Source organism: Ceratotherium simum, chromosome 13 (genome assembly GCF_057802395.1).
Source record: "Ceratotherium simum simum isolate JZ-2026a chromosome 13, ASM5780239v1, whole genome shotgun sequence".
Taxonomy (NCBI): domain Eukaryota; kingdom Metazoa; phylum Chordata; class Mammalia; order Perissodactyla; family Rhinocerotidae; genus Ceratotherium; species Ceratotherium simum.
Window position 1 is genome coordinate 57269064 of NC_141912.1, and position 27809 is coordinate 57296872.

At 37.6% G+C, this 27809-nt stretch overlaps 1 protein-coding gene across 6 annotated transcripts in view; it reads right to left on the reverse strand.

Moving 5' to 3' along the window:
• The window catches only part of KHDRBS2 (KH RNA binding domain containing, signal transduction associated 2), a 564075-nt gene that overhangs the window by 219885 nt on the left and 316381 nt on the right, over positions 1–27809 (reverse strand). For all 6 annotated transcript variants that reach the window (XR_015554171.1, XR_015554170.1, XR_015554169.1 and 3 more), the window contains exons 5-6: positions 8671–8798; positions 2658–2856 (exon numbers count right to left, since the gene is read on the reverse strand). Coding sequence is in view for 3 of the 6 variants with exons in the window: in XM_087438765.1 (XP_087294891.1) it covers positions 2658–2856; positions 8671–8798 (327 nt within the window). In the remaining 3 variants the exon portion in view is untranslated. The remainder of the gene's footprint in view (positions 1–2657; positions 2857–8670; positions 8799–27809) is intronic.

Sequence of the window (27809 nt, forward strand, 5' to 3'; positions counted from 1 at the left end):
CTCTCAATAAATGACACCTCAATTTAACCCCGTCGATCAGTTCAGGGATCAGTGTAACGTTCACTCCACAAAAAGTCACAGAAATTATCCTTTACTCCTTTTTTTCCCCACACATTTTACATCTATTCCATCATCAAATCATTTTCACAGTACACTCAGAATCTGCCCTCCTCTCAACCCCTCTTAGCCATCATGTTGTCAGTGGGGGATACTGCAGTGAGTTACTCACCAGTCTCCCTGTTTCCACTCTTGCGCCTCCCCCCCATATTCTCTTCTCCGTGATGTAGGCAGAATAAACCTTTTAAAACATGAATCTGATCACGTCATTTTCCTGCCTGAAACTTTCCAATAGCAGCAGGAATTGGCCTGTCCACCCCTTGACCTTGTCTACTACCCCCCTCCCACACGCTGCTCCAGCTTCCGTGTCCTCCTTGCTGATCCCCAAATGTTTCAAGCAGGTTCCATTTCAGGGCATTGATCTTGCCGCTTCCTTTAGCTGGGATGCTCTCTGCAGAGGCAGCCCCTTGGCCTGGACCCTTGCTTCTCTTGGGCATTTGCTGAAGTCTCCACTTCAGAGAGGCCTTCCCTAACTGCCCATTTTAAGGCAGTGCCCTCCCTCCGTCTCTCTCCAGAGCACTTATCTCCACCTGGCGTTACTTCATTCATTCATTTATATATGTTTGTTTTCTGTCTCCTCCTACTAAAATGTCAGCTTTATGAAAGCAGGCATCTGGTCTGTTTTGTTCACAGCTATATCTCCAGGACCTTCAGAACAGTGCCTGAAATAAGATGGAGGCTCAGTAAATGACTGAGTGAATGAATAAAAGGGATTCAATAACATCTAAGTAAAAAATTCAGATCACATGGCTTTAAGTATTTTCTTTTACTTATTCTAAGAACCACTCCCCCTCTTGGATTTCTCCTTCAGGGTATTACCCTTTTCACCCATGTTCCTATAAACTCTTTAGACTTTTGCAGCTTACTCTTATTTGTGTTGTATCCCAGTAATTTATTCACTGTAAATTGGAATGCTTGTGAAAGGCTGCAGTGTTTTTGTGGCTATATGAAAGGCTATGATGTTTCGCCAACCTTGTTCTCTTTCATAGTGCCCTGTGTGCCCTGGAAATTCTCTGATTAATAACAATGTTGACCACTATTATCTGAAAAGCTTTTCTCACTCTTTTAATTTTTGAAATAAGATCTGACTATTTAAGCCTCTATCTGGAAGAGAAAAACACCATGGTGGCAAGGTACATAAAGATGGCAGAGCTAGAAGATTTCTCAGAGATAAGAAAAGAATGATCCCATCATCCTTGTCGTGGATTTTTAATTCATTCATTGAACAAGCACTTGTTTTGTACACACCATGTCTCAGGAAGAGATTGCAGAACCAGGACTAGGCTCTGCGTTTCCTGATGTGTGGGCTTGTTTACAGGGTAGAATAGGTTTTCTGCTTCCAATTTTTCAATTGGCTAAGATTTTAAATATTGATACATGTATAATAGATACTTTAGATGAACAGATTTCACCTTTTTCAGTAGAAATAGATTTCTAAACAATAATTTTTCTTTGCTCTTGCAGATACTAGTCAATGTTTCAGATTTAAGCAGCAACATTATTCCTAAAAACTAACACACTCTAAGCATTAACATATTCTTAATGACACCTATCGACTAGATTCACTTTATTTTAGGATTAGTTTTGCTTGGTTATTAACCAGTCCATAAAACATTTATGTTTTGAGTGCCCAGCGTGTGACAGTAACTGTCCTTGAAGAGTTTAAGCTTAATTAGTAATCATTCACAGAGGACATTTGAGAGGACAGCATGTCCGTGGGTGGTTGAATGAAACAAACACCTGGATCAGGGGATGAGCATGCTGAGGAGGTTAAAGGCAAAATGAACCTCTTTCCTAGGACGATGATCTGGCTTGCATCAATTCAATTTAACGTTTACAGTGGACTTACTACGGTTACACAAGTGAATAGGAAACAGTCCTTTTTCACAATTTTTACAATCTAGTAGGAGAAATGGACACAGGGACTACAATTCATGTGACCAGTGGACCAACAACCTGGATGAAAGGTCAAAGGGTGTTTCAAGTGATACAGTGATGGGAAGGGAGGGCAATGCTTAGAGACTTCTGTTCTTTCTATATTTTTTTGAGTTCTTCATACCTGCCAATCTCAGATCTTTCATATAGTGAAAGAGAGAGTAAGGATGTTTGAATGAAAGATCAGCCACATGGTCTTACATTATTACCAAAGTATACAATATAATTTCTGAGTGAGTTTTATGCTAATCTTTATCATGTCACAGGAGAATCTTGTGAATATATGATGATTCACATTATGTTCATAACTATTTCCATTTTGAAATTGACCAAGTCTTCTAAAGACAAGAAAATCTCAGGATAGTTTGATTCTTAAAATGCAAGCTCTTTAACTGGTACTAACAACTATCATGACACCTGTAAAAAGAAAGATTTTTCAAAATGCTTTCATTTAAACGCACTGCTTAAATTCTGTTGCAAATGACATGTGTTTTCTGCAACAAACATCATCTGCTCTATTCATGGTATACGAATGTCTTTGAGGCTTAGCTTGTTATCCAATCAATTTAACTCTTCCTAACAACTGATTTCTCAAGAGTACTTACATATTCTTCATATGTCTCGTGGGCTGGAGGAGGGGGTGCCCTGTATCCTGGCACTGCTGGTGCCCCCCTGGCTCGGGGGGTAGGGACACCTCTTACTACAGGGGGCACTGGAAGAGCTCCACGGGTCACAGTGGTCCCTCGAGGGGTGAGAACAGCTCGTCCAGGTGGTGGGGGAGGAGGAATGGCACCCCCACGGCCCCTAGGAGAAACAGGTCATGCACTTATGAGAGATAAGTGATAAAAAAAATGAACTAAAACAGATAAAGCCCTCATCCTACAGCCTCCCTATGATGGGAAAAAAAATCCAGTTATCTCTGCATGCGTGTATGTGTAAGTGTGTGTGTGTGTGTGTGTATGTTTGTGAGTGTGTGTGAGACAGTATGTGTGTGTGTTTAATTGAGATTCTTTAGGATGTAAAGCAATTTGACCTCCACAGTAGAATAAATTTTATAAATACTGGCTATGACTTAGTTATCATGAAAATCATATAAAATACTTTCATATTTTCTTTTATAAAACTAAAAAACCAAAGCAAACCAAACAAACAAACAAAAATCAACCCCCTCTCATTTTATTCTAAATTTCCCAAGAAGACCCAAATCCGAGCATCATCTAATACATGACTCACTGGACCATATGAAAGTGAGCTGCTAAATGTCAATGTCTCCTTCATGCTGGAGGTTATTGACAGGGATGTGCAATGTTGTCATTTACAAAAAAACAAAAAAAAAAGATCTGACTGCACTTCAATACTTTAATAAAATGGGGAACTCTAACCCTGATGATATCATTTTGTCTATTATAGTAGCTTAAGCTTGAGGTCACTTGAAATCACAACTCATTGTCATTGATTTATCATCATGCATGTAACCCCCTGAACTGGTACAGTCTCTGATGTAATTTATTTTCCTATGGTGACTACGGGGCTAGTGAAATACATTACGTCTCTGCCATACAGAGGATAGACTGAATACTTTGTACTCCAGTGCTTGACACAAAAGGACTTGTACTAAAAGCCTAAGATCAAATGGTTGCAGCCAACTTTTATGGTATTCCAAGACCTTTGGAAAGGTTGAGTGTTTGTCTGAAGTCTTTGGGCAAAAGCACGGTTATTTCACTTTTTACGATGTCTGAAAGGCTGGCCTCCAGAAAGCACTGCTTTCAGCAGGAACACTAAAGCTTTGGGGAAAATGATGATCACTGGGATGTCAACAATCACACTGTTTGGCTGTGCCCAGGGATGGGAGATGCAGGTTATGCTTTTTGCTATGAATAGAGTCAGCTGGCTCTTTCTTACTTGCAGAGAATGAGCTTTTACAAGTGAACAGTAAGAATGCTGGTAATGCTTTTAAACGTTTTAAATAGATTATAGAGCTGATGAATAGAGAAATTATCAGAGAACTTATTGTGAGTCTAATGTATAGAGAACGCTCTCCTAGATTGAGGGAAGTTGAAATGCAAAAGCAGCCCAGTGCCCGCTTCAAGCACAACATAGCTGAGAATACAATATCCTTTATTATCATGATAATATAAAAACACACCTATGAAAAAGGGTGTAAAGACCAATTTTACCTTCCCTGGGCCTCCGAGCACCTATCTGCTTCCTCATAAGGAGGGTGAGCATACATCCAGGTTAGCCCGGAATGGTTCTGATTTACAACTGTTGTCCTAGCTTCCTGTTCAGTTTAGCATTTTAACACTCTCAGAAGTGTCCATGTGTGGGTTGTAAATTATATGTTACTCTACTTTAAACTATATTCACAAGTCCTGGCTATACCACTGAATAATCACAGGTAGGTACTGTAACTCTCTAGGCCTGGGTGGATTTTTTTTTCTAATGGTAAAATCAGATTTCTGAATCTGTAACAATTCTTCTTGCTTTAAAATTATGTGATGGTTACGTGAAATCTAATCTCTCATTCCATCCCTTCATCAGCTGTCTCCCAGACACAGCCCCAGCAAACCTGCCTCCTGAATCTGACTCATTACCTCCTATATGCTATGTTCTCTCCCTGTAATATTAACCTCATATCCCTCTCCTCCAATGCAACTCAGGATTCATGTCACCTATTTTAGAATACTGTCCCTGGCTGAATTCACACTACAGTTTTCTTTTCTTTATTTTTCTGACTTCTTGAAAGGTTTCCATCCTTAACTCTTCACCTCCTGCTCATTTCTGAACCGAATGCAATCTAGTTATTGCTTTCCCACTTTGTGAAATACTCTTGACTGAGATCACCAGTAGCCTACGATTTCCAGTTCCACTGGATTCATCTACAGTCCCCATTCCACTGCACCTGTTATATTCATCACTTTGGATTACTATCTGGAAAATGCATTCCTGGACTTTTATGGCTCTGTTTTTCTTCATATTTCCTCCTTCCTCTTTCTTTCTCTTCAGCCTTCTTCACTGGCTTCTATTCCTGGGCCCCCCTTGGAATGTGGGTGTCCCTATTCTCTGTCCTCAATCCTCTTTCTTTCTCTCATGGTGTACCCTTGCACTCTCTAATTCTAATGAGGGCTCTTATCTCTTTCCTTTCTAGCACATACCATATCCTGGATTATGTGCCTGATATTAGAGGTTCCTCAATTTATCTGCATATTACAGTCACCTGAAGACCTCTGAAAAATTCCAAATTCCAGATCATACCCCAGGCCAATTAAATCACAATCTCTAGAGGCCGGAAGCCCTCAATGATTCCAATGTGCAGACCAGTTTGGGGACCGCTGCCTTATAGGCATCATCTAATTTAAAAATTTTGACAAGCTTGCCATTTAGCCATTTCTGAGCTATTTTAAAGGTTGAGAATTAAATCATAGAAAGTACAAGTGGTCACAGTCCCATGGTCACGCTAGCAATCCCTAGACCTAGGCTTAATTATATGAATAATTATATTCTTCACTTAACTTGGTCCTTCACCTAATCTTAGTTGATGATATTATTAATCTCTAACCAGACTAGATGTCAGAGAATTATCCTTGTCGTGGGCCACTCTTTCTTCTCCAACAATTAATTAGGTACTAATTCCTACAAGTTCTAGTTGCTAATCTAGTCCTATATTTCTACACTCCAAATGGTGTTCATTTCTGTCTTGGATAATGGACTTGTCGTCTCACTGGCTTCCCTGCCATGAGTCGGTGTCTGTCTGTCAGTCTGTCTCTCTCATTGCTCTAATTCTTCTCTATCACCCACAGTGAGGAATGAGTAGTCTTTCCTAGAAACAAATACGATTTCTCCCTCTTTAACAAACTCCATTAGTTCTGTGTCTTAGTTCCCATTGTAGTAAACAAAAGCCTTCAAAATCTGCCCTGAATGTTTTATTTTCCACTGTTTGCTCTCACTCAACATGTAGGGGTGATGTGTTAGAGCTGTCATATGTCTTAATTCTTCAGTCATTTAATATAAATTATTAGAATATATAGATGTAATGCTTTGTTTTCTGGTATGTATTATTTTTAGAAGATTAGAGAGTTTTCATAGATATGTTTATTGAAACGTAAATTTCTTTAATTAAATACTTTTTTTTTTTTTTTTTTGTGAAGAGATCAGCCCTGTGCTAACATCTGCCAATCCTCCTCTTTTTTTGCTGAAAAAGACTGGCCCTGGGCTAACATCCGTGCCCATCTTCCTCCACTTTATAGGGGACGCGGCCACAGCATGGCTTGCCAAGCGGTGCGTCGGTGCACGCCCGGGATCCGAAGCGGCGAACCCCAGGCCGCCGCAGCAGAGCGCGCACTTAACCGCTTGCACCACCCGGCTGGCCCCTAATTAAATACATTTTAAACGAATTAATATAGAAGTTTTAAAAATTTCCCAGGTACCATTCTTTTTGAAGATAAGTGTAACTGAATAACCTAATAGTCATAGTTTCATAAGTATTTACAAATTAGCATCAATTAAGTTTTCAAGAGCTTTCTGCTAAATATGATTTTTTGTTTTGTGAAGCTGTTTTCTCATTCCTTTTTAATTGTAAATACATTTCATAATGTGGTTTGACATAGAAGACAACAGAGTTCTGCTCCATTTACTTTCATTAATGTTAATACATTAATGATATCAATACAGCATTGGAAGTGAGGTTTTATTTCCAATATTAATTTTCTTTTCTTTTTACATATGCAGTATCAGATCAGTATGATATATTGGATATTAAAAAGCAAAAGCTTTCAATCAAATTTTCCTTCTAAGATATTTAAAAATCTAGATCATAATGCACTATTCTTTATTAAATCATTACAGAGATTAATATTTTAGAATAAAACTTTACTGAAATTGAAATCCTATATGGTCCACTCAAATATGGCAAATGTAGTATTACACTAAGGAACATCAATAACAAAAGAAAATCTATTAAGATGATGATTTTATAATCTTAAAAGCAGGTTAATGCATTATTTTTAAAAAATGGTACCAATTCCAAGGAATATAAAATGGAAAAAAGTTGTCTCCTCTGTAGACAAGCTAAATATATACTTAGGTTACATCACATAAACTGCCAAAATTGGTATTTTTTTGAACTACAAAAGTGATTTCATGATTTAAACAATGTGATTTCATCAATTTAAGATTACCCGCAATGATGTTATTTCACAACCCATCATGATGAGCTTAGAAATGTACAAGGTTTTATAAAAGACTGACTCCATAAAAAAGCACGACCACAAAATAAAGTTATATCACATGAATTTTTAGCAATAAATAAATGTTCCTGGATAGCATTAGAAAGCTCTGCCTTTTATTTTTTAAAGATAAAAATATAAATATAAGATCTAGAACCATTTTCAGAAGCTTTTCCTTTAATCAAATGTTATTTCCACAACTGGCGTGTTTTACCTTTAGATAGCTAGTGCCTTGGTATTTTATTTATAAATTCATCATTCTTAACTTTTTTTTTTCCTGATCAGTGTGAAACTGTTTGAGGTGTTTATAATTTAAATGTTAAAACAGCTGTCTTTTGACAGTGGTGGTTAAAAATATCTGGGGCATAATTTAATAAATAAATTGAACCAGCAAAGTGTCTTAGAATCTCTTAAGATGATTTCTATGTAACGTATGAGATAATATTCTACATCGATATCCTTTAGAGATTTGAAGGCCAACTATAACAGGGTGAAGAGAATGATTGAATCATCTAGTCTGTGTGTGAAGGCTGTGAGTATTTTTTGCTTTACCTCTTCGCAAAGCAATGCTTTCTGTTGAAAGCTTGACAAATTCAGAATCCTACAAAGCAAATTCTGATGCAGAAAGATTCCAATTTCTTTGCAAAGTGAACAAGATCAAATAAAATTCTCTCTGATGGCCAAGGGCATTGCAAAGTCAAATGTAACTGAACCTAAATACTCTTACCATTGGCCATGCAAGAAATGTGCTTCTGGCTTTCTGGACAGGTGGCATATATATTATCTACCTAGCTATCTAAATATCTATCTATCTATCTATCTATCTATCTATCTATCTATCTATCTATCTACCTATCTATCTATCTTTCCATCATCATCACCTATCTCTCTACCTATCTGGCAAGACTGCATCAATTCAAGGGCCACTTAAGACACAGACAAAATTTATAACTTTCTCTTCCTGCAAGGTCATCTTGGTTCAACAAGGGAAATGACTGTATCATCTGCTTGCCCTAATCCTGGGGATAGAACCAAAATGTAGGAAGTCTCAGGTTTGCTCCCCTTATTTTCTTAGGATAGTTGTTAAGAGCTCAAACCATGAATTCTGGAGTAGACTGCCTGTGTGACCTTGGGCAAATTCCTTACAATTTTCTGTACCTCCATTTCTCACCTGTAAATAATACTTAACCTTAGTATGGAGGCATTGATGAGTTAATTTATGAAAGTTCTTATGTGCTATACAAGCATTCGTTGTTATTGCTTTTGTGGTGGTGGTTACTGTTGCTGATGTTGTTGTTGTTTATTCCTAGCTGGGATCATGACACAGAGCAAGTCAGCAAAGGACTGCCATCCTCATTTGCTGTTAATTTATTTAAAGTAAGAACTAATGTACCTTGAAGGAGTTGTGGGAGCTATTCTGATCCCTCTGCCTCTAATACCTCTGCCACGACCAGAGTCCTCTGAGCCATTTAAGTAAGATAATTCACGTAGTTGTTCCTGACGAATTTCATCATTGTAGTCCTAGAAGAAAAAAATATGACCTGATGAGTTAAAATGGGGCATGGGGTTCTTAGAGCTGAACAAACACAGTAAGAAAGGAAATTTTTCATTTATTTTCTGGAGCCTTATATATGAAAAATCTAAAATGATTTAAAAGTGTATATACTCTAAATTCTTATTTTTTTAATATAGAGAAATTGAAGTTGCTTCTTTTATCAAGGAAGTACTCAGCAGGGAATCAGATGAAATTTGTTGGGATATCACTTGATGTGTTAGCCAGAAAAGGAAAGATAGCAATATAGAACAAGATCTTGGAATGTACCAAGGTTATGATTGTTAACATGAAGATTACTAAAAAAACAACTTTACTGGGATGAATATGTGTAGATTACGAATGACTTCATGACACTCAAATATCTCCTGAGGCATAAACTGAAAAGGGGCAATCTCAAGTCCCTAAGTAGATATCATGTAAAAACCATACAGAAGTGCATATGAGATAGCACATTTTCAGACAACTGGGAAGCTGTGCACTCCAACCAAACAATTTGATGGCTAATGTTTAAAAACAAGGAACTTTCTATGTGTTCTAGCATTGGGCTGACGGAAAGTGATAGCCATAGCATAAGGCAAATTTCACAGTAATAACCAGAGATTCAGTAAAGTCAAAGAGACTGTCTCTATCCTTCATCAATGTGGAAATGCATCAGTCATTTCAACAGGACCAAAGAGTGGATCTGAGTCACTAAAGATGAATGCTGTCTTCAAAAAACAAATGGCAGTCTCATCTGTCTCTCCCTTTACTAACACACACATGCACACACACCTGGTTGAACAGTACAAAACTGAGAAATTGGTTATTTTTGCCAAATGACCAATCTGGTTAAATTCTTTTTCAGTAAACATGTGTTTAAGGGAGATCAATCTTGTAGATTTTCTAGTGCTGGAGAGGGGTCTAGGAGTTGCGACTAGAAATATTTGTAGAGGGCGGGCTAACAGAAATGATGTTTGAGGCCCAGGTGTGGGCCCCGAAAACAAGTCTATCATCTCAGCAAATGATGCCAGTTTAGCTCTGCATGTGTGCATCATAGTAATATTAAATGAAAACTGTGTCCACTCACCCATACACCTCAGTCTAGAAAATAGCAGGGACGCCTTCAGCCTACAAGGATTTCTAATGCACAGCTTTCCCTCATGCTCCAAAAACTGCCTTGATTACGAGCAAAAGTACTAGTCACTCCAAAGCGTTTATCTTATTTTTAATACATTGCTTTCATGTTTATCCTCTTCAGCACCTGATTATAGTGACAATGGGCTCAACACAGTTGGCTGACAGAAGAGCTATACAGTAGAAAATTACAGTTTCTAACAAGTCGTATATTATTCAATTTCTACCTCTTGATTTTCACATTCAAGCAACAACCAAACTGAAGAATAAACATGTCTGTTATTTTATTAGGAACAGGGAATGTGATGAATTGCTACTTCTGAGTGAATTGACCAGCTACCACCAAAATGAAAAATTAATTCCATAACTTTCCAATGTAATATTCTTAATTTGAAAGGGGATCTTTGCAGCTTCCTATCTGAAAATCCATGGGCTCTCAAGGTCCTTGTGAATTGTAAAAAGAGATAGGTTTTCATTGTTGGCAATACTGAGGGTTGAGAAAAAAATTAACAAATTGCAGATGAATTCAATATATGTAAAAGTTTACTTTGCAGCATAGATATTTTTATGCCAGAATCAGAAAATGTTAACAGTAGTATTATAGTTGGATGTAGTCTTATTCATCATGTAATCATAAAGAAGAGGAGGAGGAGGATGGGAACAAGGAAGAAGAGAAACATACTAATCAGACAGCATGACAATAATTCTCGATTTGTTCAGGCCTCACTGCATCCATACCTTTGGATTGGATAGGACAATCACATTGACTCTAGAATCGGCCATGTGATTTGCTTTAGTCAACAGGACAATAAAAAACATGACAAAAGCAGAGACTTGAAAAGCGTGTGCATATTAGAACTTGTCCTTTCTTGACACTGGAAACGAGTGTGCCCCCAGGTGAAGAAGCCTGGGCTAGCTTTCTGGATGATGAGAGACCACGTGGAGGAAAGGCTCCCAGCATCCCTTCCCTCCTGGGCATCCCATTGGAGGCCCCGGACATGTGAGTGAGGCCATCCTAAGCCATTTAGTCCCAGTCAAGCTGATGGAGACCAGAAAAATCACCTACCCAATCCCGGAACTGGTATAAATAAATAAATAAATAATAAATTGGTGGTATAAGCCAGGATTGTGGTGGTTTGTTCTGTGTAAACACACACAGAGGGGCTGGTCAGCATGGAACATGAGAGACCAGAGTCAGAGAGGCACACCTCAGCAGCCTGTCTCCTGTCTTGTCCAAAGGGAGGGTGCTCAGGTACAGGTGTGATCTGTACGTTTCTTGGGGCAGGTGTAGCTCTGGTACGGAGGGAAATATGACTGAATGTCATACCCTGGTGTCATTAAAGTTTGAATTTCCACTTAAATCTCTTTATTCAGAGTCTATGCTCACCAATCCAACTGCAGATTGAAATTTGGCTCCTAGAGAGAAATCTGCTAACATGGAGAGAATCTGTTAACCTTATTAACGTGAATATTTGACACTGCAGTTTAAGTTAATTTTTAGTGTAAGCAAAACAACTATTGTTGATGTATATCAAGTTTCTTACGACTTTAGCTAGATACACTCTGTTTTAAGAAATGGATCATCTTCTAGGGCTGTAGTGGCTAAGAGAACACAGACCTCCAACTATGGTGTAATTGACGGAGAATCCCAGTTGCCATGTCCTGAAATCCTATTGCTCCCAAGGCCACGCTACCGCAGAGCTCCTCCCAGCCAATGATCAAACGTGGTCAAGATGCTAAAAAAGGCCCACTCCTGGGAGTCACAGGACTCCTCTGACTGTGCCTCAAGGGCTCCTTGGCAGCCTTGCTGGACTTCTCTTTAATGTCACTGCACCAGGGCCATCTAGGAGCTTTCATCTGTCTTTCTTTCTGGTCAGAGACTATACTGTGAGGGCTGTCCAGCCTTCCTTGGATCTGTCCTTAATTTTTTGTCACAGGAGCATTTTCCCTAATAAAATCCTTACACGTTCAATCTCACTTTGGCATCTGCTTTTTTTGTGTGTGTGAGGAAGATCAGCCCTGACCTAATATCCATGCCACTCCTCCTCTTTTTGCTGAGGAAGACTGGCCCTGGGCTAACATCTGTGCCCATCTTCCTCCACTTTATATGGGACGCCGCCACAGCATGTCCTGACAAGCGGTGCGTCGGTGCGCGCCCGGGATCCGAACCCGGGCCACCAGCAGTGGAGCGCGGGCACTTAACCGCTACACCACGGGGCAGGCCCCAGCATCTGCTTCTTGAAGGATCCAAACTAACATACAGAGTGTTGAGAAAATCAATTCCTAAGATTACCAAGCTGAGAGCTTTGGTAAATCCATTGATGTTAATGTTTGTGGAGCCTATTCCATTCAATACACCTTATACCCTGATTAAATTGGACTACTACTTGCCATTCTCTCACTTAAAAACGGTACATATATCCAGATTAAACACGAAACTGATTACTGAGTACCAAAAAGGGTAGTCGTCAATATTTTTTAAGAAAATAAATTGTATGTTAATTTTTTTAACACTTCACTTAATAAGAAAATATGGAAGAGTCAGGAAGTGGACAAATATAATCCATATCTTGGGCTGGACATTAGAACAATTTGGTTGGCCCTGATGAATTGTGGCAACAATGAAGAGGCTAGCGTGTGCAGGTGTGCGTGGGGTGAGAGAGAAAGAACACGGACAACCACAAGAAATCTAAGAATGCTCTAGTGGGAAGTGTATGGCATGACTGGGAAAGGTAGGAACAAAAGAAGTTTTTAGGCACAGAAATGGCTAGAGCTCTAATGACACCATTAACGAGAGAAAGAAAAGAATGAAGAAAAAGTTTGATGGAAGGTGTGCAATCACAGTTAGTGTGTTTGGCTGTTAACTAAGAGAATTTATATTTGGTCTTGATCACCTTAGGTTTAAAATGCCAAAGGGACATCATGACTTATTTTAGAAATTCAGATCTGGGTTCAGGGAGTAAATTTGAATGCCATCTGCACATATTTGTGATAACTGAAGGACAGAGATTGCATAAGAGAATAGTAAAATAATGCAGCGACAGAAATTTTATATTCTTACTTTTCATGCAAATGCATATCACTGAAGATAATCAGTTGACTTATTAATTGCAATATTTGGATTATTAAATGTTAAATGACCAGGTCTTTTAATAAACTTAGATTTTTCTAATTAGACAATCAATATATATATACCACTCTATTTATAGTAATGAAGCAAGAAAATGTTTCAAAGAAATACAGAAGAGAAGTTTTTAAAATGCCCAAATGTATGGATAGTTGAAACTCTAAATATTCTGTAGACTGAATATATTCTGTGTATTACTTTTATAACATAAATATAATTTTCTAAACTCCAAAGTCTCTATCTTTATATTATAGTGCTTCTTTCCAGTCCTTCATTAACAGAGATCTAACTTTGAATAATCTTTCATCACTAGTACACGAGTCTACCTGAAGCTAGAACATCCTGTTACACATTTAATTGTTGCATATGCTGCTGATACTTCAGTTACATAAAATTTTAAACATCCGAGTAAACAAAATATTCCAAGTTTACCTTGTAAATGTTCTCTTATCAGAAATATACCACATATTAGTTCACTTGAGTAGTACTGAGTTCTAAGATTGTGCAATCATAAAATAATTATACATATGAATGGGTGGTTGTAGTTTTATGGCATTTGTAATTTTTTTGCTCAATTTGCTAACATAGATATTCATTAAAAAGTAAATATATAAGTTCATAAATAGTAATGATAATTTTTATCTTGATGATATTCTCTTAGTATTATTTTACTTATTACCTTAATATTAAAAGACCCTTGAGAAATTAAGAGATAGAGATAGACAAATAATCAACTAGGCATGTAAAAAAGTCCATAAGAGACAAAGGAAGGTAAAAAGTTATGACAATTCAGAATGAATAAAAATGGAAAAATTAATTTCCAGTCATTTTAAATAAAAGACAACTTAATACATGTATTTATTGCAATACTATATGTATGTACACAAAACTGAAATGTTCCAAAATTTAAAATATAAGTTCTATTCATATTATGAAGACCATGTTCTTGTCAAAAAAAAAAAAAAAAGAAAGTTATACTTACAGATAAACCTTAATATTATTTTAGATAGGATGTCAAATTACTGAGATTCCATCCTTCAAAAAATAAAGAATGCTTTACTACTTTGGGGTATACCTGCAGTAAATAAAAGACACACACACTAAAAATACTCCTTGCCTTGAAAGATGAGTTATAAAGTTGCTTTAAAAACTATGATTGGTTTGATCTGCAGCTTTGGTTTCAGACAGAAGGGATTCAAATAAGTAATAGTGAACATTCAAATGAATTTATCAAGGCTTAAGTGATACCTGCATATCATACAAAGACATTTTTAGAATTGATCTAGATTTTAATTTTATTTTTCCTATAAAATCCAAAAATTTTGCTACCAAAATCAGTTTTTAAAATTTGCTATCTTGAAATAATAACAAAGATATTTGCAATACTTGCTATATGTTTCTTTTGCCCAACGTAAGGTAAATTCACCACAGAAAACAATTTTCGTGAAATTCACGAGTGCTTCTTTTTGCATCTCCGACAAGACCCTCTCACTGTGACGGCATATGGTGTAAACAGTCTACACAAAAGCTCAGAGCAGACAGATGTTTGGATGTTCCTAGAAAGGACTCATGCTCATAGTCCGCATATTTAATGTACATGCATAATTTCTCAGTTACACACACTCATGTCCATCTGTTACGATGGCATTTTGCCCAACTACAAATTGGGAAGATTATTTCACTTGCGTCTAGATGCTAGGTAATGACAGGTGTAGATAGGTTACCTGGCGGCGCAGCGAGCGACCATTTTCCTGCCAGATTCCCTCCTCTAGGCTCCGATGGGCACTGGGGCTGCACATTTAAAGCTGTGATTATTACCCCTGGTAGCATATGAACGTATATTTGGCTCTACCAATGCCAAGGCTGTCAGACGACATCAGGGGAGAATGAAATGCAGACCGTAACCCGTCTGGGCCATGACAGAGACCTGGGATTTCCTCAGCCCTTACAAACAGCTCAGGACACTTTCACCAGAGTAATAAACAAGAAAGTACGGGGGGTAATGGGTCCTGTGCCAATATTGGATGTGTAGCTGAACTGGAACGGGTAGGAAGCTATTTCAGAAAACAAACAGTGCTGTGTTGGATATTATTTAGCAAAACATCGTAGAATATTAGATGCTATCTCTTAGCCAACACAGGGTGAGTTTTAGTCAGCCTAGGCTTGGGACCAGAAAAACTCATTAACAAAATGTGGTCAAAGAACAGTCAATTAAGATTTATTAAGAATCTGTTCGATGCATGACTCTGCATAAGGTCTATACAAAGGCTATATAAAGCTTATTCATCAAAGGAAATCGAATGTCACAAAGTAAAAATGTTGTTGACTTTGTATCTGGAACTGCTAGTGATGGTAATTTTTGTTACTCAAGAACGTTTTCTCTTTTTTTCCCCCTTATTAAAGTCATATCGCATACTATAGAAAAATCAACAAAGAATAAGACAATAACTATAGAGATTTTATGCAGGATTATTGGAAAGGCTTATTTTTTATCTTGTTTTGTTTTACCTTAGTAAATGTTGGTCACTGGTATATGTGGTCTAGGAGACAAGATGTTTTGAATAAGCACCAAAGGAAGCATGTATTTGGTGTTATAACTTCACCCATCCTAGTTTATCAAACGAGCCACTACCTCAGCTTAGATTTAGGGGGGGGAGATAAATATTTACATAACACTAAATGAGAGATTTGGGATGTTATTCTAAAAATACCAAGTTTCATTTGTTTAGGTAGAGTCAAAATGAGTATATTTTCTTCAGCAAATTTTCTTGGGAACTTACTGTGCACATGATACAGGAAGTGAATCCTCATTTTAAGTTGAAATAGGCATTAATTTAATACTTTGGCATATCACATCTATCTTAATTTACAAGTACAAAAAGTGAACTCTTGGTTAACACGAATTGATGATAGTCATTGGTAAATTGATACAATACGCTCAAATGCCTCTTAACGAAGAAATCATCACAATAAAGGTACATTTAGAGGAGAGTGCAAATTCTGTGCATGATAAAGGCTGATAGGATATGGCCCATGTAGGTGATTTTTATCAATAACCTTGCAATTCCAGGCCTTCCCCTGGACATGGAAAATTTATATATTCAAGATAGTAACGCCCAGCCAGATTTTTAAAAGTGCCTAAAGGAATTTTGCTAAAATAAATCATCCTCTTATTTATTCAATGTATTTTTAAGCAGCAAGTAAGTGCCAGGCACTGATGAGGGTGCTGGGGACACAGCTGAGGAAAGCCCCCCAACCGGTGGAGCTGACATGAATACAGATGACTAGATCCCCACACTTGCTCAGGAAATGTAACAGCAAGCAACATTTCCATAAAATAACCAGGCAAGGACAGAAGCCTTCTTAATACCCTCTGAATCAGCGTATGCTCCATTCAACTTTGATTCTTTTTGTTAGTTTAAAAAATAATTTATTCCCAACATTATACTGATGTTTTTAGTGGTTGCTACTTTTTTGTTGTCGTTTTATTAAAAAAGTGTTTAATTTTACATTTGTATTAGAAAGAAAAGTATTAACTGAGGTGAACTATGCAGATGGCTCATGAGGAAATTCCTCCTAGAGGTCTCCTTTGTTTTCTCCCAAATGAAAATGCTGTGACAATTCCTTCAGACTGTATCTTTTAATCAGGAAAACAACAACCTACCCAGTGATGGTGATTTTTTTGAAGCTTTTTGAAAACAGTATAAAATATGCTGTGCATGTCTTTTTTTTTAAGTTATACTATTATTTGGCTTGCAGCTTCTAGTTCCCTCGAAATTTAATTAAAAAAAATAAAACCTTTGCATAGTATTCTTACTGAATATTTAATTGGAATAGAGTAGTCCTTAAAAACAATTAAAATGCCACTTTTGCAAACAGCATATTAGAGGAGAGTAGAAGCATTTGCCAGATGGGAAAGGTGAATCTAGCACAGAAGATGAGCAAAGGCAAGAAGGAATGAGTATCCAGTACAGGTGCAGGATGTTAAGTGAAGAGTTCCAGCTACTGAATATTCAGGAAAGGAAAGAAGGAACAGTTGATGAAAAACTTTAGTTCCTTCATCAGTAACTGAAGAAATGGACTTGTTTAGATATATGAGTGCAATATAGTGAAAGAAGTATTTGAAGAAAATGGAAAAAAAATATGTCAAAATGTGATATTGTGATTTATAAGAAAAAAATATATTTGGTCATCAGATGATGACCAGACGGGAGCTGGTTGCCAGGAGAACCAACCACATGATTAGAGGGATGAACTTTAGTCCCATCTCCCAACCCCCACCTCCGAACTCTGGGGAGGGGAGAGGGCCTAAAGGTTGAATAAGTCACCAATGGCCAATGATTTAATCCATCATGGCTATGTAATGAAGCCTTCATAAAACCCCAAGAGGACAGAGTTCGGAAAGCTTCCAGGTTGCCCTACACATGGAGGTGCTGGGAGAGTGGCGTGCCCTGAGAGAGCATGGAAGCTCTGCACCCTTTTCCCATAGCATGCCCTATGCATCTCTTCCATCTGGCCATTATTGAACTGTATCCTTTTATAATAAACTGGTGATCTAGTAAGTAAAATGTTTCTCTGCAGTCTCCCTTTCCTTCCTCTACACAATGAACTTACATAGTGGGTAGGACTCAATCTTATTCTGCATGTCGCAGGAGGGGTACACTGCAGACCACCAGATCCTCTCAGCAGCCATGGGATTGATGGTCCTTTTCTAAGGCTCCTTTCAGGCCTTGGATCTCCTCATTCTCTAACCCCGCATCTCTCAGAGTAAAGGTAATGTCTGCTTTCTTGGAATCACACCCAACATCAGGTACTTCAAGACCATTCAGCCTCCCTACCAAGTTGCTTGTGTCTGTCAAGTTCTTTCATCAAAGACATGGGAGAAGTGGCATCAAGATTAGCATTCAGGTCACAATCTTTCCCTAAACCCCACTCACTTGTTAAATTTATTCTGCAAACTCTGATTGGGAGAAGGTAATCATTTAATTGTTCTATAAAGACCACGTTCTAGGATTCATCAACATTATTTCTATGTTCTGTGATCAAGGTTATACTTTGATGCTTTTTCATCCCAATGAGAGAAATCACAGGCTCTCAAAAGGTGAAGATGAGCCAAAGGAGCTTCAGTTTTCCTTAATTTCCTACAAAATGCAGCATCAAGCAACATTTGGATACTATCTACAATGCTCCTGCCCTTTGCCTGAAGGTGGGGTTCTTATTTTGTTCTAAAGATCTAGTGAACCAGCACAAGCTCATACCACCCAGCACTGGGGGCAGAAAGCAGGGTTTCCATTGAATCTGTACACATGTAATGAGGCAAAAATTCCAAGAGCTGAGAAGGGAGCTTTTGGGACTCTTTTCCTGCTTTTTTCAGTGAAGAAACATGTTATTACTAAATGTATTAACACCATATACATTAAACATAACAAATACACTTATTTGTTTATATATTTGTTCTAGGTGCTGAGAATACAGTAAACAAAACAGCCCTCACTGAGCTTACATTCTAATATGGGAAACGGACCACAAAAAATCAAATGAAGGAATAAGCAAGCTTGTTTCAGACAGTCATGTGCCATGGAAAAAAGGAACAGGGCACGATGACGGAGGGATTGTAAAGCTGGTTTAGATGGAAAGTCAGTCACAGTCTCTGAAGAACTGAGACCTGAAGGAAAAGGAGCCTGTCATGCGAGGATCTGGATCACTCGTCTGCCCGGTAGCTGGAATGCAAAGGCAATGAGCCAGGAAGGAGCTGAGTCTCTTTGCAGGAACAGAGAGAATGCCAGTGCATATATATCAAGAATCCACTGAGCAAGGGAGAGAGTGATATTAGGTCAGATAAGCAGGCAGGGGCTAGACCATGGTGGTTCTTCTTGGCTTTATTCTAAATATAATAGAAGGCCTAGGTAGTATTTAACTGGAAAGAGACACAACCAGTTTTATCCATTAAAGGGAATATTCTGGCTGCTATGGGGAGAATGGATTAAAAGAGAACTGGAGTGGAAACACGGAGAGGGGTTAAGACGCTATTGCAGCAGTGTCTGCAGTGGCTGCCTTTACTACCATCACGGAGAGTGATGGAGCAGAAAAGCCACTGGATAACTGTGGATGTATCTGGAGGCAGAACTGGTGGAGACTGTTGAAGTTGCTGAGAGATTAGACATGGTGAGTTACAAAAAAAAGGACTCAAAGGTGACTCCTAGATTTTTGTTCTGTGTAACTGATTTAATCGTGGTGTCATCACCAAGATGGGAAAGATAGTGAATGTGAGCTTCCCTCTTGTCTCTCTCTATTCTTAAAAAGGAAATAAATATTATTTGTCAACAAGGAGCCTGTTTCAATTGGGATTTTGTAAGGTGTGACGTGATTCTCCTACGTGGGTAGCCTGTCTTCTGGGTAGACATGCAAATCTTTAAGAACCTTGCTTAAGAAAAAGTAAAAAAGACAAAAGACATAATCTGTTAATGATAAAAGGGAAAATAAATACCTTTACATGAAGACATCTAGGGACCAAAAAGAGAGAGGTGGAAACTTGTTAGTTAGAGATGAAAAAGAACAGGCCAGGAGGATTTCCATGTATAAAGTCATGAAGCCATGACAGAAAAGTGACAGGGTTAGGAAAGAGTCAATAATCCAGTTTTCCTAAAGCTTCACGCCTGAGGAGGACAGGAGCAGGGTGTGTGGAAGGAATGCAGGTTGGGATACTGGAGCTTTGTGTTCTCAACCCAAAAAGTACTCACAGAATGGCATCGTCATGGCCTTCGGAAGGATCACTAAGGAACATGGATGAGGGATTGGAGTCAGAGGGACGCCACTCAGTTCTACAGAAACCCAGTAACTGTAGAGGACTTTTATAGCAGTACAGACATGAGACAATGAAGGTTGGGATGGGGGCAGAATTCAAGTTTTGCTCTTAAACTAGTTTTGTCCCTTTGAACAAGTCATTTCTGGCCTCGTTTCCACAGCTGGAAACTGAAGAGGTGGTTGTAATGATCCAGCTAAATAATCCCCAACGTGTCTCCACAAGATTTTCTCATGAAGAGAGCTGCTGTGGATATCAAGAGGAGGGCAAGCTACTGAAGTCTTACTTTCCTACTATAGAACTGAAGTACAAATGATTAGGGTGCTATGTGCACATGGAAATGTGGCTGTATCTCTTGTCTATTTATATAATAATTTCTTCACAAAACACATATTCAAATGATACTTTGCTTTGCAAGCCATCTCATTTTATGTATTTCTTTACTGCAAAGTCACTGAGTGAAACAAAAAGAAATTTTTAAAAAAGCAGATTTAACAAATAGTATCAACAAACCCTCTTGAGGAGAAAGGGAATATTTTAAAAAGAGATTTACGCTTTGGTTTGTTGTACCAGGTTTAACGCTGTTACAGAATATGAATTGTAATTGGAGTCTTAGGACTCTAGTGGCAGTAAAGGGCTTCTGTGGTTATTAAACACCTCAACTTTACTCAGGCATTCAGCAAACCACAAAAGCCATTAATTGGCTGTCTTCTGCACTATCACAGATATTGCTTCCAAAGCATCAGTAAGTAAGTACAGAGCAGATCTATGGTTCTCTTTCCTCTACCACCCTCTAGATAATTTATAGATTAGAAATACATACCCAGAGCTTGCTTTTATAATGAACAAAACATTTTTCCAGGAGGTTTGATTTCCACAGGTTTCTGAAACACACTTAATTCTAAACTTAATTAGCCTGATGCTTGCAAATCAGCCATTTTGAGGCTTAAAACTCAATTTGAGTGATTTTCATATGGCCTTGTCCTGAAAAGCTAAAAAGATATTTGTAAAATCTTGTTGGCTTAGAGATCTATATTGTTCTAAGTTATTGATGTTTACACAAGTGAAGGTGTGCAGGTGAAGGTAGAGAATCCAAATTCCATCAAATTACTCTGGATCTCCCTCTAAATTATTTGCAACACCACTAGAGTTTTGAGACTCCACCCAAACTTTCTAGCTATCTCACCCTCTGTTTTATCCCTATTTAGAATATAATTGTAGTGTGTTTGCATATACAAATCAATATCGGAAGAATTCTCAAGTCCTGCTTCAGTACATTACAAACAAAACTTTATGTTCAGAATCAAACGCAAATGCTGATTTGAAAGGTAATAAACAATCTGAAAAATAATGCAGAATAAATTAAAAAATCAATCAGGATTTCAAGAGAATGAGAACACAAGCCAGACTGGGAAAAAATATTTGCAAAAGACATATCTGATAAAGGACTGTTATCCAAAATATACAATGAACACTTAAAACTCAACCATAAGAACATGAACAACTCGATCAAAAAATAGACAAAAGATATGAACGGATACTTCGCCAAAGAAGATACACAGACTGCAAATAAGCATATGAAAAGAAGCTCAACATTATATGCTATCAGGCAATTGCAAATTAAAGCAGCAATGAGATATGACTACACACCTATTAGAACGGCAAAAATTTAAAACCCTGACAACACTAAATGCTGGCAAGGATAGGGAGCTGCCAGGGCTCTCATTTATTGCTGGTGGGAATACAAAATGGTATAGCCTTTGGAACATGGTTTGGAAGCTTCTTACAAAACTTAATATACTCTTACCACACAATCCAGCAATCATGTTCCTTAGCATTTACCCAAACGAGCTGAAAACTAAGGTCCACACAGAAACCTGCACACAAATATTCATAGCAGTTTCATTCATAATTACCAGAACTTGGAAGCAACCAAGACGTCCTTCAGTAGGTGAATGGGTAAACAAACTGTGACACATTCAGACAATGGAATATCATTCAGGGCTAAAAAGAAATGGGCCAACAAGCCACGAAAAGACATGGAGGAAACACATACATATTACTAAGTAAAAGAAGCCAATCAGAGAAGGCTACATATTATACGATTTCAACTATATGACATTGTGGAAAAGGCAAAACTATGGAGATAGTAAAAGGATTAATGGTTGCCAGTGGTGAGGGGGGAGGGAGGGATGAATAGATGGAGCATAGAGAATTTTTAGGGCAGTGAAACTGTTCTGTATACTACTACAATGGTGGATACATATCTAAGTCTGTTCAGCTTTTATAACAGAATATCGTAGACTGGGCGGATTATAAAGAACAGAAATTTATTTCTCATAGTTCTGAGGATGGGAAGTCAAGGATCAAGGAGCTGGCAGATTCAGCGTCTGGGGAGAGCCTACTTCCCAGTTCACAGATGACCTTTTCTGCTGTGTCCTCACATGGCAGAGGGGTGAGGGATCTCTCTGGGGTCTCTTTTACAAGGGCACTAATCCCATTCCTGAGGGCTCCATCCTCACGATCTAATCACCTCTCAAAGGCCCCACCTCCTAATACCATCACCTTGGTGATTAGGATTTCAATATATGAATTCTGGGGGGATAAACATTCAATCTATAGCAATACATGTCATTATACATTTATCAAAACCCATAGAATGTACAACACCAAGAGTGAACCCTAATGTAAACTATGGACTTTAGGTGCCAACGATGTATCAATGTTGGTTTATCAGTTGTGACAAATGTACTATTTTGGGAGGGGATGTTGATTATGGAGGAAGCTATGCATGTGTGGCGGCAGAGGATATATGAGAACTCTCTGCACTTTCTGCTCAATTTTGTTGTGAACCTAAAACTGCTCTAAAAAATAGAGTTTATTAAAAAAATCAATCAGGATATGATTTTGATAGCATGATGCTGCAAAATAAAGGCCATTTTCATCAAGTTGAAACAACCTGTGCAAGATTAAAAAATCATGGTGTTAGAAAAGTATTTCTTTGCTCATCATCAGAGGAAGGAGGCTACTGAAACCTCCTCCATATGTACTGCCGATCTCCAAGGAGCCCTAAGTGCATCACAAACAGACCGAATTCATCTTTATGGCACCTCAGCGAATATGAAGGGCTGGAGGATTATTACCCCATTTACAGACTCAGAGGTTAAATGATGAATGTGAGGCAAATCACAAGCAGAGATTTAGTGGTAGAAAACATTTTAAACGCTTTACATTTCTCATCTTTACTCCAGTTAAATTATTCCTTTTTTATTTTTCTCTTGTTCTGAGATCCTGTCAGGCTAGACCTATTCAAAAATTGAGCAAGCTGAAATCAAAAAACCATCGATTTCTGAATCAACGCTCCAGTCCCTTGCTCTACCTTCATTGTAATGGGCTGTATGGGAGCTGTCCTTCCAAATCATGGTGTTATTTCTGAAACAGAGAAGGAAATCACAGAATATCATGTTGTCTTGTTGCTAAGCTGGTACTATTGCTGCTGCTGCTGCTGGTGTACGTGTGTGTTTGACACATGCGCATTAGCTGCTTGACTAAGGAATTGATACTAGGTGAGCAAATGATGTAAATAAATGTATAAATTGGACAGGCTGCTTTCCAGATCTGGAGACAGGAATTCTGAGCTCTTGTTTGGATTCTGTCTATGGGACATTACAAAAATCACCTTTCTTCTTTCTACTACCTATTTTCTTCTCTCTAAATGGAGTTAAATGAAACCTGACTCCACTTCTGGAGATTTGAAGACGACTCAAACTATACTGTGAGCCTCTAGGCAACCACACGTTATTCTCACACATGCACATTTACATGCACGTGTGTCTGTACAGTACACATTTATGGATATAAAATTATAAAAGAGAATGAAAACTGAGGGCAAGCATCAGGTAAATAGAAAAGCAGAACACACAGCAGCCTGGGGTTTATATGAAATATGTGATTTTGCAAAAATTGAAAGAAAAGCAAAAGACAGGCAAAGTTGTCAAGAACGGGTGAGGAAGACCAGTATCGTGACTCAGAGCGACGGGGTTGAGTGGCTCCCATTACAACCAAATGGGCAATAAATGACAGCGTGGTCACGTGTCGGCACCTTGGAAATCGACTGTATAGAGCTTGATGAGATCTAAATTCACAGTGTGATTAGATGAAACTGTTATGTCCAAATTATTCATGTAAACCAGCTAGCTCATAACACCTTTTTTTTTTTTTTTTAGCTCTTATGTACTGGCTAGTTTTCGCATAACTTCTATCTGTAGAAACATGACTACAACGTGATCTTTCATTTAGCGTCTCCCCTCTAAAAAGTAGTCTTTTGTCTAATTTCCTCATTTCAAATTATTTCTGGCCATGTTCACTGTGACTTAAAATCTAAAAAGAATAACCACCAAAACCATCAGGTTTTCCAAATTCTGAAAACCACTGGCTTACTTAAGAAACAAAAGAAGACCTTCCCTCTCTGTGTGGGAGCTGTAAGTCTGGTATTCTCCATGTGGGGCCCCATCACTGGGTGTGTCAGAGGGATGTGGGGGTGGGGGGAATATCACTTCAGAACCTTTCTCTCCCCTTTTACAATTCTAAGAGTGGTATGAGAAAATCTATTTTTATGTATTTTGAGTTGGAACAAAAATCAATTTCTACTTTAAAAAAAAAGATACAAGACCCCAAGAGCTTTAAGGAGATGAAAACATGATTGCAGCATTACTGTACAGTGGTAGCATTTAGGTTGTTTAATTTCATGATAATTTTTTAGATGCCATGCCAATTTTCAGAAGTGTTAAGTTTTAAAACTGTGAGCAAAAATAAAATGATCTGTATTGGACTCTTGGGGGATGACGTCATGTAGCAATGACGAATGTGACTGTGTGGTCCCACTGCCTGGGTCAGGTTCAGGCGCTGACATTATCTGTGTATCATTGACATTATCTATGTGGCTTAAAGTAAAACGCTAAGCCTTCTGGGCCTAAATTTTCTTATCTATAAAATGGGATTAATAACTGTAATAAACAAAATAGAATGGCTATTGGAGGATTAAAGAAATAAACACATGTAAATTGCTTAAGATGACGTTTTGCACACACTGAGCATGTGATAAATGTTAGCTATTATTTTCCCCATGTAGGTTACAGGATCCCCTTTTCTGATATGCCACCTATTTGAAATGATAAGGCATATCTGTTATATCCACCTTATTTTATTTCTTAGAAGAATTTTAGCTAAAAAGGGAATCCTTAAGTGTTAAATGTGTGTGCATACATTTTATCCCATATTTGTCTAAAGTGGTGGAGAATCTTAGGACTACAGTTAATTATGAAATATGAAAAATTTGTTTTTGGCTATTTATCCTTGAAAGGTTAAGGCCTTGGGCAAGAATGTGTTACAGGTAAACCCTGATTTGATGAATTCAGGAAGATTCATAGCCATGAATCAGTGTAGGGCTGCTTCTTTGTGCAGTACATTTAACCAACAGCCAAGTCTGAAGCTATTCTTGACTGAGGGTCTGGAAAAGATCCAATCCTAAAAAAGTCTGCAGCCAGAGCATATTTAGACTTAGTGATCATAACATCACTGGTGTGAAACGAAGGTCTAAGGAAGACCAACAAGACAAAAATGCTGACTTGTAAAAGAAGATTTTGTACAAATGCAGCTGGAAAGAAAGTAAAGTGAAACACTTATGATGAAATAGGAGACTTATGCAAATCACGCCATAAAAGCAAAAATTAATAAAATGTCAACATAAGCAAAAATAGTTATTCAGGGGAGGGGAGGGACAGCATGGGCATTACCCATTTCAAAAGCAGATATTTTTTAATAAAAAAGAAAACTAAAAAGGCAAAGAAAAGTTTAAAAAAAAAGAAATACTCAAGACAAAAACTTTAAATTCAATTCACTTAGGAAAGATGTATAAACAAGGAAAATGTAAAATATCAGTTTATTAGTTCAAATCAATAGTCTCACTTTAAACTACAAGGTAACATCCTTGGGCAATCAGCTCAAAGCTACAGGATATGTTCAAGTATTGTGAAATGTTCCTGTCATTCCCAGTGCCTTGTTTCCATAATAAATGTTATATTGTACCTATCAGCAAGTGTTCTTATATTATTCATCTACTAAGTAACTTCTCTAGCAATTCTAGATAAACAGGATATTCCATTAACTTCCTGAGTTTCATTACACACACATTAAGGCAGCCTTCTTTATTGAGTTTCTTTCAATATGTATATGCACATTTTAGAGAGTTATTTAAGTTATTTAAGGAAGGACACTGGTTGGCAACATTTCTGAGATTTTTAAATTGTTATTAAATTTTCCTTTACGTTTGAAAGCAATACTTGCTTAATATAGCAAGTAATGTAATACGAAGATAAATAATAAAAAAAAAGTTAATAATCTTTCCATGACACCTCTTCAATACATCCTCCTGAAGGTTAAAAAAAATAGGATGGTGTTTACCCTTTCACTTTTTCCATTGTTTTTTTCTTTTTTCCTATTTTTAAAACATTTGATTATATTATTTATGCTGCTTGGCAAGTTTCTCTTTTGACTGAGCAATATGCCATGGCCATTCCTCGAGGTCAATGAGACAGAACTCACTCTTCAGAAGCTAATTAGCTTTCCATAGCATGTGTGTAGTTTACTAATACATTTGCTCATTCTCCTATTTATGGATGTTTGAGTTTTCCACTGCTTTGCCACTAAAATGCTATGATTATCATTCTATTACATGGTTCCTTTTTATCCTGAGGTTAGATTCTCTGAAAAGGAATTATTGTGTCAAATGATGTGTTACTTTTTAAAACTTTTAATACACACTGCCAGGTTTTCCAAAATGGTTTGCATTATTCACACTACTATCAACATGCTATTAAAGTGCTTATTTCCCACAACTTTACTAACAATGGTAAGTCATCATCTCTTTTTATTTGTCATCCATATGGGTAAAAGATTGTATCTCATGGTGAATATCTTTTTATTAGCCATTTGGATTGCCTCCTTTCTGAAGAGCCTATTCATTTTTCTATTGGGCTATTTGTAATTTTTAAGAATCTGTTTGTAGGGACTTCTGTTTCAAACCCAAGATAGGGTAATTTGGAACAGATTTACCTTCACATCTGAAAAAACACAAAAAAGCAGAAAAATATATCTTAAAAAACTCTAGCAGTTTCAAAGCATTGGACTTCAGGCAACTAAGGATAGTGATCCCTGAGTGACGGGAAACAAATGAGATAAGCCCTATGATTCTCTGCCTTTAGAAAGTCTCCAAGCCATGACACAGAAAGAAATAATGTAGGCAGAACCCAGAAAACTACCTGAGTTGCAGAGACATTGTTGAGAGATCAGGGAGACCAAGGTGGCTAGAGTTCCCAGGAAAGAAGAATGAAGAGCTGAAAAAATAGACAGCTCTGAAAATCTGAAGAGGACCCCTTTTGAGTACTCAACAGAGTCTTCTTCACAGCCTGTGTGAATGGAAACTACCCAGGGCCAAGAAGACAGCCACCAAAAAAGACTACAGGGAACAATCCATGTTGCTCACACAGGGCCATGAATGGAGGCTGACCAACTACACTAGAAAACTTAATTCACAGGACATCGGGTAGGATGCTCTGAAGGGTCTTGTGTCAATGGCGGGGAATAATTAGCCCTAGATTAAACAGCTTTCTGGTCTTGCCTGATAAATCTTAAAAGTAAGACATGATAGAATCACATAGTTTACAAGTAACTTAATGGTGTTTCAGAATAAAGTTCAAGAATATTTACAGTAATAAAAAAATATCCAGCACTTAATAAGGTAAGATTCACAATGTCCAGCAATCAATCTAAAATTGCCAGGCAAGCAAAGAAGCAGTAAAATGTGATCAGAAATCAGGAGAAAAATCATCAGACTGAAATAATCTAGAACTGATACACATGTTAGAATTAGCTGTC